The sequence below is a fragment of the Sturnira hondurensis genome, unplaced genomic scaffold, assembly GCF_014824575.4.
Source record: "Sturnira hondurensis isolate 20B ecotype Veracruz unplaced genomic scaffold, ASM1482457v3 Scaffold0007401, whole genome shotgun sequence".
NCBI classification, from domain to species: domain Eukaryota; kingdom Metazoa; phylum Chordata; class Mammalia; order Chiroptera; family Phyllostomidae; genus Sturnira; species Sturnira hondurensis.
Window position 1 is genome coordinate 3,034,700 of NW_028080032.1, and position 20,653 is coordinate 3,055,352.

Genomic DNA, 20,653 nt, shown 5'->3' on the forward strand with positions numbered 1-20,653 from the left:
GAGCAAATACATTTATTCATCTTAAGTAGTGTTTAATGAGTGATTACATTATGGTGTAGATGGGAATTCAAGGGTGAATGAGACATGATGCCTGGTATCAAAAGTATCAGTGGAGGACATTTTCAAGTAAGAGAGTCATTACATTAGAGTTGGCATGTACTCTACATGTGGAAGAAAGTGCAAGGTGTTTTGTGCATTGATTGCATTTTAATGGCCACCATGGACAACCACCTTCCCTCTAATATTGCAGTGCCCTTTTATGCCTAATCAGGGTTGGTCCCATGATTTACTTTCACCAGTGGAATGTGGTGGAAGTAATGCTGTGCTAGTCCAAGTTTTGGCTTCAAGAGGCCTTGAACACTTTTGCTTGTTCTTCAGTCCTGCCTCTGACATGTGAAGAACCATTGCTAGACTGATGGAAAGTGAGAAATCATGTGGAACTGAGCCACGTCAGCCCAGTTGTTCCAGCCAAGGCTCCAGAGACTTGAAAGAGCCCAGCTAGCATCTTCCACTAGCCAACTCGTAGCTGACTGCAGATGTATAGAACAGCTAAGCCCAGCCCAGCCTGGACCAGCAGAGCCTTCCACCTACCTGTAGACTCACCACCAATACAAAATGGTTGCTTATGATACTAAGTGTTGGTCATGTTTGTTATGCGGTAGCAGATAACGGGTGGATCAAAGAAACCTTTGAAGAAATAACATTTATGCTATAAGCCTAAATATTCATCTTTAGGTGTTAGCCAGGGAAAAGAGAAACAATAATGAAAGGTCTAAGTAGTTGGAGAATCATATTTAAAAAGCCAAGAAGGCAAGATTATTCAAAAGGCTGGAGTATGGTATGTGAGGTGACTAAAGGGTTATTTAGAAAGCAATCATGTAAGACCTCAGATATTTATTAAGGGGTTTAGACTATATCCTGAAGACAGTTGAGGTCAATTAAAGGCTTTTAATACAATTTTTGCTTTTGCATGATTAGTTTAGATACAGTATGGTGAATTGGTCACATGATTAAGACTAGAGGCATAGAAAACATTTAGAAGGACCTTGGCAGGTGGGAGGGGATGGCAGCCTGAACTTGGGTACTAGCAAAAGGCATGGTAAGTGAACAGACCTGAGGACTTGCACAGGGTCAGAATTGACCCAGCGTGGTGATGTATATTGGAAAGGCACTGAGAGAGAGGGGGCTGTCGTAGATAATGCCAATGTTTTGGCTGGAGCAATTTTGATTTTGGTTTTGTCCATTGATGTAGAAAACAAGAGGTGCAGCAGGTTTGAGGGTAACCACAAATTGAGTTTGGTACATACTGTATGTAGCAGACTGTGTTTTTCAAAGATGGTCATGCCTGTGTACAAGGTGGGGCAAAAGTAGGTTTATAGTTGTGAGTACACAAAACAGAGTTTATTTTTATATTATTATTTAATTATTGTATTACTTTCCATACGGACAACTGTAAACCTACTGTACCTGCACCTTATATTCATTCCATCCCTCATATTCTTCAGTGTGACCAGCATGGCTGTAAGTTGACACTGCAATCTATTTGTTTCCTCCCCTTGAATCTGGGCAGGGATTTGTGACAGCACCAACGATGGGCTCAGCATGTGATGCTATGCAACTTCAAGGCTTGGTCATATCAGTTTTGACACAGCTTCTGCCTGGCACTCTCTCAGGAAGCTCAGCCTTGGAATCCAGCCAGCACTTTGTGAGAAAGCCCAGGCCATGTACAGCGGATGATGTGGAGTTCCAGCCCAGAGCCCTAGCTAGCCTCTCAGCCGACAGACATTATCATAAACACCCAGATATTTGAATAAACTAGTCTTCAAAGGATTCTGGTTCCCAGCCTTCCAATCTCCTAGCCAAGGCCCCAGATATCATGGAGTAGAAACATACCATCTCTGTTCTGTCCTGTCTGAATTCTTGACCCACAAAGACCATGGGAGATAAGAGATCATTCTTATTGCTTTAAACATCTAAGTTTTTCAGTAATGCGTAATGTAGCAATAGATAATTAATACATTAAATTTGAGGGGCCTATAGCACATTCTGATAACTCACATAGATATTTCTTTTTAAAAATCAGTGTTGCAGACTTTTTTAACCTGCTTTATAAGAAAACTTACTCAAGTACTCCATCAGTTCTTGTTGCTTCTGCTATGGGTCAAAAAACTTTTGACTGTTTTACCTTCCTTAGCTTTGGTAAAGAAAGGAAAGAAAGGAGAAAGGGAGGATCTAGTGGAAATAAAGGGCAAGTACAATGCCACTCCCAGAGAGGGGTGGTGGGATGTCAGAGTGATGACAACTGCACCCTCTGGTCACAAGCACAGAAGCATCTCGAGTTTCTGCAGTGGTACCCACATGCTCGGTCATGGTGGGCATTACATCCCTAAAGACTGGCATTATGCCTGCTCCCACCATCCTGCCCATCAGAAGAAGATTGGCCCCGACACCAAAAAATAACAGCTGGGTTGTGTTAAGAAATTTTTATTGTTTCCTTTGGATTTGTGATGAAAGCACATAAAATTACAAGTGGAAGAAACATCATGCCACAAAATTGCATAGAATTATTACAAAAATGTGAATTATGCATTTTAAATAATTTGATAGAAGAACCAAAATATGTACATTTTAAGAGCTTCAAATGCTTTGTCCTATCTCTTTTTTCTTCTGAAGAGGCAAAGGTCACAATATCCAATCCACCACAAACAATATTTATACAGTGCACAAGCACAACATTAAATTCAAAGTGATGCAAGCAATGACCCTTTCTTTCAGAATTATTTAATGATGGCTTAGCTATCACAGGAGTACTAACTGGCAATATTGAAATGTGAGAATGAAATGTTAAAAACCAATCCACATGGCATGTCATTAGAACTTTGAAAATTGGTTTACACGGCCAAAACCACGCTATTTTCAGTAGTGTAAAGTTATCAGAGGGGCACAGTCTAATTTAATACACAGCTTTACTCTCTATTCTAGGAAAAACCACAGTACAGAATTTCACACATTCAACAAAGAACAAGGCAAATACATAAAGGCACAAAGCTGCACATCATGTAGACCCCTTTTCCTTATCTTAGTCTATTTCAAGTAATATTAATATTATTAAATGATAGTATCACTGTAGTAGTTTCAATGATGCAAGATGGACAGTGTTACACACTACCCCACAACTGCAAAAAGTGTCATTGTACAGATATAAAAATGTGATTACAGTGAATGGCCAAATACAAACATATTGTAAAATGACTAGAGTCACTAAGATAATGAAATGCAACTACCCAAACAGTTTTGTGTAAGTCAAGATTATTCAACCTTAGTCTATCTCTGGACTAAATGTAATACAATGTTCTGTAATAATCACTATTGTGTTTGGTTATGAATGCTTTTATTAGTTCGCTCTTCTGCAATTTTAGACAGTCTGTAATTTTGTTTATAAAAACGCAGCATTCAATTTTGACCGCTCTTCCTTCCATAATGCCTTTCTTTCAAAGTGCAAAAGTAGAATGACTTACAAAAGATATCTCTTTCAGCAGAAGTTAAGTTTTATTAAGTGTTTAATCAATACCCCCAATCTTTCAGATCAAAATATTATCATCTCCCAAGAGGATGGGATTTTCCCCCTTGTGTCTCTGGCTAGGTGTGTTTTTCAATCAAACACTCTTTCCTAATGTTTGAACTAAGCCTTCATTTTGGTTAAAACTTAATTGTGATCCCTAGTTATTGCTTAAAGTTAAATAATCTCCATAAAAATATTAAATTCTTGAAAGAATTTTTAGGACACAACTGCTTTTTGTGTTTTAAAACATTTTGCTAAGCTACGACCAGACAGGTTTGTTTTAGGGTCAACTAAAGCTGTGAGCATCTTGCTTCAGGACTTTAATGTTCTTTGTGTCACTCTCTGAACTATATTTTCCTCCATATAATTATTCTCTCTTATTTAAGACCTCTCAATAATGCTTTTGGTCATCTTTACCTTTATATAGTTTTTCTTATGCCATCTAACACAGGAACTTAACAAAAACACACAATTACATGAATTAAATGTACATAGTAAATATATAATGAAAGATATTTATTTAGAATAAAATTGAAATCTCTCAGACTTAAAAATTATGGAAGATACTAATACATTTCCATATTTCTGTCCTATACATTTTTCTATATTCTGATTATTGAAACAAGCTTAAAATCCAGTTATTGATCTTGCAAAATATATATTAAATTCACATTCTAATTCTAAATTTAATTCAATTTGCATCAATGACTCCATCAATTGTTTCTTAGAATATCAAAATGATGTATCCACAAAACCTAGATGTCGGACGATTTTCATCCCTATCTCTTTATTCCTAAATTTGGTTTTAAGTCTTGTGGAAGAGTTTTGGGTCATTGCCAATTAAGAAACACACATCAGCATGTAAATAAATGATGTGTGTTCATATGGTATATGTGTCTTTATTTATATGGCTAGTGTGTACATATATACATGGAAATAATATATATCATTTATATATGGGTCTGTGTATACTTTAGATAAATATTCAATCTTTTTATCTCTCTATTAAAAATAAATGAACCATAAAAAATGTCAGACAGCAAAAGAACCACTAGAATCTGTTTAGTCTGATTGAATCTCCGCTCAACATACATTGACTTAACTATCTTTATTCAACTGAACAGATTCTTTATAGTTAGTTATTCATTTCAGGCCAGCAACCAATGCATACCCAGACTTAGAGTGCAAATAGCCAATTTGGATAGCCCACTTCCTGGAAGCGTGTGGATAACCTGCTCATGCAGCAAAATGTATGAGCCCCATATTGCTAAGTCTGGGAATAGCTTCACTGGGCAAGAATACAATCTAGTGATTTTTTTTTGAGGAAAGAAAACCAGCTTATTTGAATCACTATGGTATCTGATAAAGCCATGTCAGCAACAAATACATTGAGGCCTCTTTGATAAATAAATTAGCAGACTGCAAGCCACCAGTGCTTGCAAAGCAAAGGATAAAACAATTAAAAAATGCATGTTAACTTGAAGATATGGTAATTGGATGGCAGGTAGGAAAAAAAAAGTTCCAAGTTGCTTGTTCAATAGTGTTAAATAGTGATATGCATTTCTCAAACTACTTCTATTACTTTTAAAATACTTTATACCAGAGCTTCAAATAAAAACATGAGCTTGATTTTCTTCAAAGAAGACACAGTCCTTCATTAAATGGTCCATGGAGCCTGGAAGTTGCCTACTTGGAATTTACTATTAGAAAGAAAACACAAACCCCACATACATGCACCTTCCACTAGGAGACCTGCAGTGGTTGCCACATCACACATGGAGCCTGGGCATGGGGACGCCCGCCTGGATCCTTCTGGAACTCTCCTTTTGACATGGATTTTAGGCTAAGGGATGTTTCTCAGGAAGATGCTCTGGGCAGTGATCTTTGTAATGAGAGAGTCCAATGGAGCTTGAGTGGTCATGCATGTTCTGAAGGCCAGGGAGGGATAATCACAGAGGAGTATCAAACTCTTTTCCTGGGTGGTCTCCTCCCAGCTCCTCACTGGAAGGGGGCCTGTGGTTCAGTTTCCCAGGGTCCGAGGCCAGTGAGGAAGGGGCAGAACTGTGATTGCTGTCCTCACTGATCTTCCCTTTCATGGCTTCCTGTACGAACTCCAAAATCTCCAGGGGCAGTCTTTTGAACTTGTCTTGGTACTCTTGCTCCAGCTCCACCTGCAGCTGGGAGACACCAAGAGGGAAAGATGATTGTATACCATTCAGGTTTCCATAGCCACCCATGTAGGAACTTCTTGAAAGATATGTGTAAAGACAGGGGAGGAATAAATTAATTTTAATATCATCCACTGGTTACCTACAGACAAGATGTAAAACAGAGGTTAGCTGGATATGTCATTCATCTATAGCTGAAAGCCAACTTCAGGTTATGTGTAGCAGAATAGGGCTAAAGACCTGCAATAATATAAATATATCTACACACACACACACACACACACACACACACACACACACAATACCGAGTGTCTTTTGAAAGTTTAAAAGTATTACTTATTAAAAAGTTTAAAAGTATTACTTATTAAAAAGAAGTAATAAGCAATGATCTGAAGTTTTTAAATATAGGGGTTGGAAGCTACTGATAGCTGGGAGTGCCAAGGTCAGCCACGAATCATGCTGGGAAGAGTGGGGAAGCTGACCGGAATGGGACAGAGGGTCAAGGTGTGGGTTTTATGAGATGCGGCAGCATAAAGCTTCTCAGGAGGAACTGGATGGATTTTTACACATCAAACATATTCATGTAAACAACTTTAACTTTGACTTCTTTTCATCTACTCTTTACTTTGGTTCCATTTTCATTCTAATTTTTATTTGCCTTGTAAACTGTTTTAGCTACCGTGTAAACTGTCTTTTATCTATCTGTTTAATGCTCTGGAGAATTTTCAGAGTCACACAACACTTTCTTTAAATGCAGTCTTACAAGCTGGCCCTAATAAAACAAGCAGAAGCTGGAATCTTCAGAGAAGTGGGGTGAGGGGCAGGGCCATGGTGGGTGTCCCTCAGCACAGCAGAGGCCAGTTGAAACCCAAAACGTTATATAAAATTCTCTTTGCTTACTAAACGGTAAGTGGGGGAGCAGAAACTTAGAAACAGCATGTGAGACCAAGTGTGTTTTATCTTCTTAGGAGCACTGAGGCAGCTATTCTTAAGATGTGTCCTCAAAACCTTCAAAGAATTTATTTTCCTGATTCTCAAACTCGAAGGGATCTTGTTGTGTGATTCTGATTCAGGAGACCCTGCATGGGCCCAAGATCTTGCATTTCTTGGGGCTCCCAGGTGATGCCAGTGCTGCTGGTCCACTGGTGGACACTCTGATTTTCTTCCTAAATTCCCAGTCTTACTTTTCGTCTTCGTCTGGCTGTGCGTCCTTCATCTGCCGCTTCAGTGCAGTCTCTGGCGCTTGCTGTCACCGCTGGACCCTGCCCTCTAGGGTGAGGACAGTGCTCAGGTGTCTGTCCCTTGGTGTCTTGACTACCTTTCTCCACCCCATTACGGACGATGCCTGAGGCTTGAGAACATCCTCTAGTTCAATGGCTTTGCCCTGTTGCTTTTATGCCAGAGAAATTTTGCCAGAGCTTAGTTATTTAATATAGATCCGAAATCCTTTATCTGGAATTCTAAAATTCCCAAAGTTCTGAAATGTAGAAGTCTTGTAAATTTGTGGCAGGCTCGTTGGCATTAGCTGGTAGAAGGCTATTTGTAATTCACGCTTACCCTACTTTGTGTGAATATCCATGCATGGTACTGTAGGCGTAATTTGTTTGATTATGAGGATGACCCAGCCTTCCCTGGGATATTATGCCTATGGTATATGGATCACATCACCTTTCTAAAATCAGAAAATTTATGTATTGGCCCCAAGACTTTCAGATGATGGATTATGGAACTATTTGAATAACTTTTTTTCACATTAAAAATGACAATAAAAATGACTTGACTGGCATATTTAAAGCCACCTATTCTTCCCAAGTAACACATATAGGATGCTAATGACTATGTTGTGCTAGGATCTGAATTCTAATAGCTAAGGAGGAAACATGCTATGGTTGGGGTCTCCCGGGCCCTGAGAGTCACAGTGCTGATAAGCACTATGCACACAGCCCCACTCTGAGTGTCAGGGCCAGGAGAAGCCCTGGAGCTTCCACTACAGGAAGACGATGGCCAATTCTTTCCCAGGTGCCCCCACAATTTAGAAGGATGTCGGGCTTTTACGCTGTCACACTCATTTGTGTTAGTAAAACCTCAGCCTGGTGTTTGACAGTTTCCAATTTACTACTATCTGGACCTCATTGTCAATTTGCCTCCATTTTAATTCAGTAACATGTGACTTTTAAGTTTTATTTCCAAAAAATGCAAGGAAAGGTAAAAAAGCAAGGATCCCTGAGTTTAGGGAACAGCAGATTGCTGTTTTCATTTAGACTAGCCTGGAGGACTTTTAGCCATAGATATATTTTATCGGACCTAGAAGTCAATTTTTCTTAGGTCATCGATGGATGGGAATCCAGGGTGCTTGGTAGTGCTCTTTTTCCCCCTTAATCTATATAAAAAAAGAAAACGTGAAATGTGAGAAATTTTAAATAAATAAACTAACATTTTCTAATAATTTTTAATAATCTAATTTTGATCATTTTGATTTTTCATCCAATTTCAGTGTGTGGCTTTTCCCCTCCATACCACCAAGCAATTCTTTGTGACTCCAGCTGAGTGTCCAGGAAGTATCTCCCTGGAGAGACCATCAGAACCCACAGGTTAAGGCTTCAGTCCTAGAAGACAGCTCCCCACCTGTACCCCACTTTACACACCAGTTTGTTACTTGCGCCCTACCCAACTGGCTAGAGTTTCCAGTTCCATTGATTTGCTAGAGCAATTCATAGAACTCAGAGAAATATTTTATTTACTAGACTACTGGTTTATCACAAAAGGATGTAACTCAGGAACAGCCAGGTGAAGGAGATGTGTCTGACAAAACACAGGGAAGATGAGGAGTTGCCTGACCTTGCCAGGAGGGCTGTTCTCCCCAGTCTCCACCTGTTCACTAACCCAGAAACTCTCCAAACTCGTCTTTTCAGGTTTTTATGGAAGCCTCATTGCATGGGCACTATTGATTAAGTCATTAGCCATTGGCTTTTTTTTTAAAATGAGAATGCGATTTTAGTGAAATAAGAATGGTGCCAAATATATTTTTTAAAATCCTCAGCTGATGACATGCTTATTGATTTTAGAGATAGGGAAAGAAAGAGGGAGAGAAACACGGATATGAGAGAGAAACAGCCATCAATCAGTTGCCTTACATATGTGCCTGACCATGGGACAGAAACTGCAACCCAAGTATGTGCCCTGACTGAGATTGAACCTACAACCTTTCAGTTTATGGGACAGACCCCAACTAACTGAGCAACATGGGCCAGGGCTAACTAAATATTCTTAATATCTGTGTTAGGGTTCCCTAGAAAAACAGAACCTATAGCATGCATATATACTGATTGGATGAACCTTACCTACATTATGGAGGGTAATCTGCTTTACTGAAAGGTTACTGATTAGACAGAGGACAGACTGACAGCTTTCAGAGGGGAGGGGGGCTGAGGGGCTGGGTAAAAAGGGTAAAGTGTTTCAAGCGGGTATAAGGCAGGATAAATGGTAATGGAAGGAGATTTGACTTGGGGTGGTGAACACAAAATGTAATATACAGATAATATAAAACTGTACACCTACAACCTATATAATTTTATTAACCAATGTCGCCTCAATAAATGCAATTTAAAAAGTGAATAAATAATAAATAAATATTAATATCATCCAAAGATAGATGTTTGCAGAAACATCTATAAAAATGTTTGATTCAATATCTGGGTACTGTGGCCTAGCCAGGCTGACATGTAAAATTAAGCATCACAGTATGCTAACAAAGTATTGAAGTACTTGATGAATTACAAGTCTACTGAATGTATTTTATAAAATGCTTCATTGTGCACCTGTTTATGCTAGAAATGATTATAGCTCAGTGACGTCACATTCAACAAAAGCACTGTGGTTATTTCCTTTTTAGAGAAGTCAGGAATAAGCTTTGATTACTGAGAACACAAACTCACTGTCTAAATTCTTTTTCTTTGATTTGCTGAATTTTATTTTTATTTTCAGTTACAGTTGAAATTCAATATTATTTTATATTAGTTCCAAGTGTACAGCATAGTGCTTAGATGATTATATGATTTACAAAGTGATCCTCTGATAATTCTTGTACCGACTTGGTCCCATACAGAGTTATTAAAACATTATTGACTATAGTCTCTATGCTGTACTTTATATTCCTGTGACTATTTGTAAGACCAATTTGGTACTTCTTAATTCCTTCTCATTTTCACCTATCCTTCCCATCCTCCTCCCATTTGGCAATCCTCAGTTTGTTCTCTGTGTCTATAAGTTTGTTTCTGTCTTGTTTGTTCATTTATTTTGCTCTTTATTTCCACATATAAAGTTAAATAGTAAGGTATTTATTTTTCTCTGTCTGACTTATTTAATTCAGTTAACACCACAGTGAGATATCACCTCACACCTGTCAGAATGACTACCAACAATAATTCAACAAATAATGAGTGTTGGAGAGGATGAGAGAGAAGGGAACCCCAGTGCACTGTTGGCTGGATTGCAAACTGGTGCAGCCGCTGTGGAAGACGGTATGGAGGTTCCTCAAAAAATTAAAAATTGAATTGCTTTATGACCAGCAATTATACTTCTGGGTATAGGGGAAGAAATCCAAAACACCAATTCCAAAAGATATATGCAACCCTGTGTTCCTTTCAGTGTTATTTACAGTAGCCAAGACATGGAAGTAACCCAAGTGCCCCTCAATGGACAATTGGATAAAGAAGAGGTGATACAAATACACAATAGAACATTACTTGGCCATAAAAATGAATGAAATCTTAACATTTGTGACAACATAGATCAACCTGAAGTATATTATGCTCAGTGCAATAAGTCATTGGCTTTTGAACACAGCGTCCAGGCCCTCTGCTCCCCCAGAGGGTCCTTATGAAACTTAAAGTTCCAGCCTCTAATCACGTGGCAACCAGCCCCCATTCCCAGGTGCTTTCCACAAGTCACCTCATTAACATAACAAAAGACACCTTGATCTTGATCATCACTTATAAAGTTCCAAGGGTTTTGGGATCTCTGTGCCAGGAACTCCCAAAGGAAGTTCCTATAATAAGGAGCAAGTATATATTCCTTATTATAAATAACAGTATCACAATAATAATAATTTCATTTTAATAATTAAAAATAATTTTAATAATTAACATAGCTGTGGCTAAATTATAGCTTTAGTGGGTTCTTTCTTTTATCTTGGGTTAGTAGTAGATTTTATTGTATTCTAAACAATCTTAATAAATCAAATTAATTTAATATATTAAAGGCAATATAGTTCACTCTTTTAGAAAAGTCATTCATTTATTAATGAGCTAATTATAAAATTGCATTTATTATTAAATTTCAAATTAGAGCTCTTCCTTTTTACTTATTTTTTCTTGTTATAAATGAAGTATATACTTATTGTAAGAAAACATAAAAAATGTGCTGAGCAAAGTCTGGCTCTGTTCCCATAAAGCCCAGCTATCAGGAATCTAGGGGCTATTCCAGCTTAAGTGTTGCAAACTCGGGTATTGAAGGGGAAAAAGCAAGTCATGAAAATAAGGGAAGCAGGCCACGTACAGAAAAGTAGGATGGTGAGGAGGACATTTTCTTTCTAATGAGGTTCCTGAAACTTGGCCCTTGCTGATGTCTGACAGATTCTTGTTTTTCAAGAGAAGGCAGAGATTAAAATCTTCATGTAAATTCTCCTGATTTGAAACAATTTTGGCAATCAATTGACTCCACCCTCCTGAGTTCTATTAGGCTTGTGCAGAGTGTCTAACTTGTCCCCTATCAACAGGCTTAATCAGAGGACGCAAGAGATGGGGTCCAACTGTGGGATTTCTGTTTGGATTCCTCCTAATTTCCTTCCCCACAATCCTGAACTTCAGAGGAAGGATTAAGAGCAATCCCTGATGTCTTCCACTGGACATCAGGGATTTTTCCTAATCCTTCCTCTGATGGAAATCAGGACCATCTCATTGAATTGACACATCCTGGTTCGTGCACTCGAACTTGTATAGAAGTGCAACTTTGTACAGTTACAACATGCAACCCAAGCTGCAGGCTCTGTGGGAATGTAGATAGATTGCACAAATGACAGCAATTCTTCACCCCTCCTTTGCAGTTCCTCCTATCAGGAATGGAATGTGTGGTTCATCTCCTTGAGTCTGGGGTGGACTTCTGATGTGCTCTGCTCAATTGAATGTGCCAGAGGGACAGTATGTGGTTGTGAGCCCGGGCCTCAAAGGGCTTGTGGGCTTCTGCTCTTCCTGTTAGAAGCTTACCCAGGTATCATGTGAAGTTCAGGCTAGGCTGGTGGAATTGGAGACACGCGACCCAGTTATACCTCTCTGTCACATCACCCCCTAGCTGACCCACTACCTAAACACAGGCTTGAGTAAGGCTACTGAGGTGAGCTGAGCCTGGCCCTGACTGGAAGAACTGCCTGGTCAATGAGCTTAATAAATGTTTACTGTTTTATGTCATTGAGTTTTGTAGTTGTTAAAAAAGCAGCAGTATTGTGGCAATAACTAACTGATATAGTGGCAAAATTCAAAGATTTGTGGTCCAGCTTCACAAAGTGCTCATAATTTAATCCAGTTGTCTCCATCTTTTCATTGCTATGGCCTCAAAACATATACTTTTTAAAAATAGTTTATTTTTATTATATTTCCCCCTCATTATTTATCCCCCTTAAAACACATTCTTGGGGGAAAATCACCATAGGACAAGTAGATCATTAAAAACTTGCTTTTGTGGAATATAACTTGAAGCTTTCCTAAATTAGCACACATGAGCTTACTTGATCTTAAGTTTAAAAGATATACTTAGAAAATGGACAAAAAGAAGAGAGAATGGCCAAATTTATTCTCTATTTTTAAGGTAGATTCTTATATTATACTCAAATATGAGTAAATAAGAGCATTGCTAGAGTTTGTTTTATTATAGGCCAGGTCCCCCAATTTGACTAGCCAGACTCAATTTCAAAGTGTCTTAGTTAATTTGATTTCCAAAAGATGTTGCCACTCATTGCTTCTGCAAATTGTGTTAGATAAGAGAGAAAGGCAATGCACTCAAGTTCAAATGTGTTCAGGCCCGCCTGACTGTATTGTCAAAAATGTTTGCACTTGGGATACTATTCTGCCTCTGACATTTTTCAACTCCTTAAGAAGTAAAGCAGGGTTTGATTTAAATGAAGGTTTTTTAGAGGTATAAATATAAGTGAAAATTAAGGTGAAAGTGAAGTTACTTAGAAAATAAAAGACGACCTCACTATAATGTAAATGTGGCATAAATATAAAATAAGAGAGGTTACTGAAAAGACATGTAATCAAAGCTAATTTTCTAAGGCAACAATTTGAAACCAAAGATAATAAGCTACAGTGGGATAACAAAGACAGAACTGCTGAAACCTAAAAAGAAATTGCTGCAGAGAACACACAGGCAGATACTCAGGAAGACTGTTCACAATTTGACCTCAGGTTCTACTCAAGTCATTTTGCCCAATGAAGTGTACTAAAGACCTTAACATAGAACACAAAGCAATAAAAATTTTAAGAGAAAACCTAGGTATAATCATGAGGTACAGAGACCTTCTTAAGAAAGAAAAAAATGTAAGCTATAAAGGAAAATTTTTAAGGTATATTTATCGAAATGAAAATAACTCTCTTGGTGAAACATAGGCAAAACTTAAGAAATTCATAGAAGAAGAAATGCAAATATTATCATCTGGTGGGAAACTAATATTTGTCAACCATTTGACAATAATCTGGTAATGTCTATAAGCAGGCAAATGTATCTGCATGGCTTTGACGCAGCCTTCTACATTTGGGAATCTGGCCCGGACTCCCAACAACATTCAAGGATGGAAGCACAACCAGCATACTTATTGCAACATTCTTTGTAGAGGCAAAAAACAAAACAAAACAAAACAAAAAAAAACAACAAAACAAAACACAAACCAATAACAAAAGAGAAACAAAATAATAGCAACAACAACCAAAACTCCAAAAACAACCTTAATTAATTTTAACCTCATGCCACACGTACATTATTGTCTATCACTATATTTTCTTGCTGACTTGTTTGAAAATAAATTCCATATATCATGACCCTTCATCTATAGATACTTCACCACACATCTCCTCAAAATAAGGACATTTCCCTATATAATGGCAACTGTAATCACTTCAAGGAAATTAATACTAATTTTTTAATGTTATCTAACATCCACCAATCTTCAAACTTCCCCAATATTAATGCCCATAAAATTTTCTAGAGGATTTTTTATCACAATTCAAAGCTCATGTATTGCATTTGGTGGTTGTGTCTTTCTCCTTTTTCTCACTTGAATTATTTATTGCTTCCCATTCTTTTATGACTTGGATTTTCTGAAGAGTCTTGTTCAATTTTCTCATAAAGTGCCCACGATCAGAATGTGTCTGATGATTTCCTTATGGAGACATTTAAGTTCGAACTGGAAACCCTGCCTCTCCTACAACTGGAAGTTAAACTAGTATGCTTGGTTAGATGGATTCTAAACATTTGTTGGGCAAGAATAGGTAATAGGTGTTCATTTTTACCTCATATTGCAATGTACCAGTGGGTGTATAGTGTCAGGTGTTGCATTACCAGAGATTCTAAGTTTGATGTCTTGGCAAAAATGGTAAAAACCAGACCTCAATTTTTGTCAAATGTTTTTCCTTTTGCAATTGGCAATTATTCTGTGGGATGAAACTCTGGACCCATGTAAATTTTTCTTCGCATCTTTTCATGAAAGTGATGATTCTTGTCCATCTCACTGATGGTCAATGATAGTGTTCTAATTCTTTCTTATTTAATTAGCATTATTCTATAAGGAAGAGTTTTCACTTATCACATGCACATGAGCGAGAGATCCTCCTAGAAAAGCAGATTAAGCATTTAATTCTTTTCCTTTAATTACGAAATTTCCAAGTAAGGCCTTGGGGCAATGATTATTTCAAAAGATGGCATATGAAGTTTTTTTTTCTCCTCTTTCTCTGAAAATCACTAGGGACAATACATTTTTATTTTTATTTAGTCCTCTTAAAAATTCAGTTACAGCCATTATTGTTTTTTGAGGTCAAATTGCCCCATGCGTGGGCAGTGGAAGCCCTTTCAAGGCAGGCTCTGGGTCCCTTTGACATGCTCTGTTACTTTTTAGCACTTGCTTGATTTTCTAGGTATAACAAAATAACTTGGACCCCTCTTGCAGTTTCCCTGCCTCAAACCTGGAATCAGCTACCTTTCCTAAGAGGCTGGAGTGGAGAAGGCGTTCATTAACCAAGCTCTGGGCGGGGGGGGAAGTGCTCACTACTACGGGGCTATATTTGCATTCTGGCCACCTCAAGTGGATTGTTAGGACATATTTTGAAAAATATTAGGACATAATATACTACAAATTTAAATGTCATTCTATTGAATTTTTCCTCAACTTCTCTAATTTTACATTTGCATATCTTTTTTGTTCTCTAATTAATTTTGTATATTTTGGTTTCTGATAATATTAACATTTACCTATTTGCTTTATATTGCAATATGCAAACATAGTTTCAATGTTATAACTTATCAATACAATAAGCATGTGACACTTAAGACTTTTTTGACATTATTTTTCACAGAATATATCTCACTAAGGATGCACAATGATATTACTCTGCTAAAAACCACTAGAAATAATTATATTATTTGTATAGTTCTGTTACCTTTAATATACACATAATGCCATTTGTTTCCGTTTGTTTTCTCATTAAACATTTTATATTATTTCACTTATTTTTCTCTTTCTCTGGGAGCATCTTGTTGTGTTTTTAAAATTTTAATTCCTCCCAGTCTTTTAACCCTTTTAAAAATATCTCTGGCCTTTGGGAAATAAGATGGTAATAATGGTAGTATAATTATCTTGCTCAACCCATTTTGAAATTTACTGGTAAAGATCAGGGAAAATAATAATACTAACAAACAAGCAAAATAATGACACCAAATCAGTAAAACTTAGTTTCAATAGAATAAAATATAAGGCTTCTACTTAATGAAATATAATGCAGTTACTAAATGTAAACCAAAAAAAAGGTTACAACAACAAGGAAAAAAATTGTATTGCTGTGATTAATTAAGAAAGTCTACATACTGTTGTATATGTACTGTGATTTTACTATGAGAATATATTCTAAGAACACAAAATTACTTTGAAAATACTAAATACTAAAATATAAATTGTATTGGTACTATGAGTATTTTAATTTTTTCTCATTTTTATAGTAATGTGATTATTTTATTTTTAGCATGAAAATAGTGTTCTAAAATAAAAACAAAATCTAATATATATTTTTAAAATGCAAAACACTGAATGTGGGCTAGAGTGCCCCCAAAACATTTATGAAGAATTACTGCAGGTACTATGGTATTTTAACCTTCACATCATCAGTTAGTTAAGAGGTTATTAATAATCATGAGAAGAGCATTAAAAAAGTACATATATAGAATGCGTGGTTTCAAAGTCAGGTTGAGCAACCTTGCGAAGCCTCATCTTATTTTTATAATAATCTCATGAATGTTTTGTTCAACCAAGAAGAGAAATAACAGGGGCATATAAAAATTACAGAGTCAGATCGGTCAGGTTACCAGAGGAGTGTTGAAAAATAGCATGCGGGAAAATGGGACTACATTATGTATCCCATCTATTCCAGGTTTTGTTTGTTTTCTTCCAAATTCCCTTACAATAAATTGCAATGGGAGTTTGAGTCAAAATGGCTGAGTGGGAAATTCCGACTTCTACTCCAAACACAAGGAAATTCTAAGACGGCACATGTGCATTTATTAAAATGTATAGCTGAGCTTTAATATGAGAAAAGGAAATCCCTAAGTCACAGGAATAACGAAGGAGTGCAAAACCAAAAGGCCCAGTGGGGGCAGAATAGACTCTCCATCTCGGTTGAGCTGGATTTTCATGTTCGAAGAGGGTGAGGAAAAGGCGTAAGTAAGGAGTTCGGTTGTTGCAGCGCTGAATCGGAAGTGCTCACAGAAAGCCAGGGCTATCCACACTTGAGATTGGGACTAGGAAATCTCAATCCATAAACTCGGGAACAAGGCAAGGCAGTGAGTGATTTGTAGGGCCCATTGAAGGGAAAATGTCGGCAACAAGGGATCAGAAACCTGAACTGGCGCCACGAATGAATACGGTTTCCAAATTCACATAAGCCCTGAGAATGGGCTTCCAGGGTCAATAAATCAAAGCAAACACTGTTCAACAACTGTTCAAATGCATGGAGTCCCAGCAGAAGCACAGCAAATTCAGACTATTTGGATTCTCTGCAACCCAAGGCAGGAGTGAACCCTATAGGTAAACAATTTCCACTGAACATGAACTGAAAGTTCAAAATTAACAAACCACTGAAATAAAATGAAGCATTTGTCCAACCTCGTAATTCAAGTTTGCCAATGGCAACTGAAATATAAAGAAAATGAATAAAATGGTGATCAGTACATTTCTAGGGCAAAATACAAAAAACACTTGAGACCTAAACAGAAATAATTTGGATGGGGCTGCCAATGTAGAAAAACACAATTAATTTGCAAAGGATGCAAATCCCTGGTGCTTTGAATCAAGTGCTAGAGCATGGTGCATGCCTATATGTTAGGCAGACTTTCCTAATTGACAAGGATAGTAAATTTAATTTTTACTTTTTAAACAAATAACAACCAACCTGTTGCAAAGGGCTAGGAATGCAATCATAAACTGTTGCTGTAGATTTAAACTAGTGGATAATTCAATTTGGGATAAGTAAGAATCTCTCTATAAAGGCTGCATTTTACCAAATATGACCTTGGCAGCTTATTCAACCCCCCGGAATTCACACAATCTCATACATAAAATGGGGGTAATAATGCCAGTTTCCACAGGTTGCTGTTAAAAGGTTTAAATGAGATCATGCATGTTAAGTAGTTAGCATATTGTGCTTGCTTATTAATTAATTTTGTATAACTTTATTTCTAAAGGGAGAGGAAGAAAAAGAGAATTTGTAACTTAAAACATCTGGAAACCTGTCTACTAAATGGGCTTTGTTCATTCCAATTACATCATTTGAGTCATTATTCAGTCAATACAACACAGTTATGGTATTTTTTAGATCTCTTTTTAAAAAAGATTTTATTTATTTTTAGAGAAGGGGAAGGTCGGGAGGAAGAAAGGGAGAGAAACATGGATATGTGAGAGAAACATTGATGTGTTGCTTCTTGCATGCCCCCAACTGGGGACCTAGACTGTAGCTCAAGCATGTTCCCTGACTGGGAATTGTACAGTGACCTTCTGGTTCGCAGATTGGTGCCCAACCCCCTGAACCACACCAGGCAGGGCTAGATCTCTCTTTTTGAGCTACATTCTGAATTGTTGGTGATTTTGAAGTACTTATCAACAAATATCTTTGAACACCCTGATTGGAGCAAGGCTCTGTGTTTGCTGCTGTGGAAAATGAGAAATTTAGAATCTTTCCACAGTGACAAATGATGTGCTTTTCAAATTTTATTTTGAGTCAAAAACCAAATGCTCTTGACATAGTTCTTATGTGTAAACTCCTCTATACATCCATATACTCCAAGAAACTACCTATAGAGGAAATTAGCTCTTAATACAACAAAGAACATAGTTCCTGTGACTTTTTCCTAGCTCCGCCCCCATCCGTTCTTCACTGTTCTTTCCCTAATATGCCTCTTTTGAAATGCTGCAATTTCCTTACTTAACCAATAATTTATAGCTGCTATGTTTCTTAAAATGTATTTCAAAATTTCTTTTGTAATTATTTTAAAGGTGCATAGAGATTACTGTAGAAACCTTTGAAAGGGAATTGACGATTATGCAGTCAGCCCCTCTAAGAGTTAGTAGTATTAGAAATAGATTTTAGAAATTTTATAGGCAAACCTTTTCCTTTTACTTAGTACAAATCTGTGGCCAAAATAAGAGGCTTTCTCAAGGATGCAGCTCATTAGTAGCCAAACTAGGACCAGAACCTAGTTGATTCTCCTCAGCAGTAGATTGATTGAATTAGTGGCCCCAATACTGCCCCTCTCTCTGTATCTATGGCCTTTGCCTTATGGCTTTAAGTTCCTCTTACTGAAGAGGGAGTCTTTCTACCTCTTGGATATGAGGTGGTCATGTGACTTTCTCTGGCCAAGAGGATGTTAGCACACATGGCCCACATAGAAAAAACACTTGTACATTTTAGCTTTCACTCCTGTTATTCTGCCATGGTCATGGGAACATGCCTGGATGGACTAGATTGGTAGAGGACAAGGCACATGGGACAAAGCTGAGTCACCCTAATCGTGCCAGTTACACAGCCCCAATCATCCAAGGTCAGCCAGCAGCTGGCTGGCACCCAGAGGTGTCAGCAAGTCCAGCTGAGATCTGTAGAGTGATCTACTTGACCTGAGACTAGCCACAGGCGTATGAACAAGCCTGGCTAAGATCAGCTACCTTCAGGCTGCATCAGCTGAACCCTGCAAACTGTTAAAGTAAAGAAATATTTATTATTAAAGAAATAAATTTTTATTATTTATTGTTAAAGTAAAGAAACATTGTATGCCAATGAAGCTCGTGTTTGTTTTGCTATGTTCTTGTTGCTTTTTCTCCCATGATGCCCATAATTTCTCTCAAAAGGATACATAAAATTCTGTGGCCTTGACAGGAAATAAATTGCCATGCCCCAGGAGCCAGACTCTTGATGCCTTACCTACATAACCATTCCGCAACTAAAAGCAAATTACACTACAGACGTAAGACGATGATTACCCTACTTTGTAAACCACTTCATCCTAGCTAATGTGTGTGTCCCAGGGCTTGACTGCATTCTTGTGCGAGCACTGAAGTCCTCTTCCCTTAGAGGCGTCTTCTATTAAGGTCTAAACGTTTCCTCTTTTTAGTGTGTTAGACTCAGCGGGTTCCTATCGTATCTGAGACTAAAAATGATTGTGAATGAGGAAAACAATTTTGATTTTACCAAAATGATTAATCATAGTTCAGAGACACCTAGTGAAAATGAAAGTTACCTCTTATATGAAACACCAAAAGGTAGTCTAAATTTTGAAGACCTATGCTCTGGGCTAAGGAAGATAGGCATTTGTTTTATAACCTTCAGTGAATTATTATCCATCAGGGCATTATTAACCATCATTCTTTAACTATGGAAAGGAAAGCCTCCATTCAAGGGGCGTAGAGCAGAATCCAGATCTGACCACTGTACTCTGCCTCCTAATCCAGGGCTGCCTTTTCACCATTTCAGGCCAAACGCTCACTCTATAAAAGCAGGATTGGTGAAGAACTCAGTGACCCGGTATTCTTCTGTGTGTTGAGAGGAGACTAACAAACAACTCCAGCATATTTTTCTCGCCTGACCAGGATTTCAAAGTTGCTTTTGCATGGTAACAAGGGGGCGGTGCCACGGCACAGGGGCCTACTGACAGAGGCCCTTTAACTAACGGGGAGGGTCACCAGGCTGCAGTTAGGTGGTCCATTTCTCAGCCTTCACTGGGCTCTTCGTATTTGCACCTGTCACGCTTGGAAGACCCTGGCTTTTCACTACCCCTACATAATTCTCCAGTTTAGGATCTGCTTATTTGGCCAGCTGGCTGTTTTCCTGTTTGCCATTAAGTGCAGTCTAATTTAATCAGATTATTTCTGTAAAGAGGCAGATACTGCGAGAAAGGATAAGCAAATGAAAAATTGGAGTAAGGAACATATCCTAGGAGAAGAAAAATTTCTTGGGCTAGAACCAATCTAATAAATATTGCTACTAAAATTGCAGAGAAATATAAAACCATAAAAATAATGATGGTAATATAATTATGGTAATAATGATAATTTACTGAGTGCTTTTGGTATGGCAGGTACTGTTCTTTTAGGACTTTTCATGTATTAACGAATTTAATA

General features: G+C 37.6%; 1 protein-coding gene across 2 annotated transcripts in view; it reads right to left on the reverse strand.

The window, feature by feature from the left end:
• Positions 1-2,468: 2,468 nt before the first annotated feature.
• Positions 2,469-20,653, reverse strand: part of PLCB1 (phospholipase C beta 1) — a 665,285-nt gene continuing 647,100 nt past the window's right edge. The window contains exon 32 of one of the 2 annotated variants that reach the window (XM_037051663.1): positions 2,469-5,739. In XM_037051663.1, coding sequence (XP_036907558.1) covers positions 5,512-5,739 — 228 coding nt within the window. In that variant the 3' untranslated portion in view covers positions 2,469-5,511. The remainder of the gene's footprint in view (positions 5,740-20,653) is intronic. The other variant, XM_037051665.1, reaches the window with a different exon arrangement.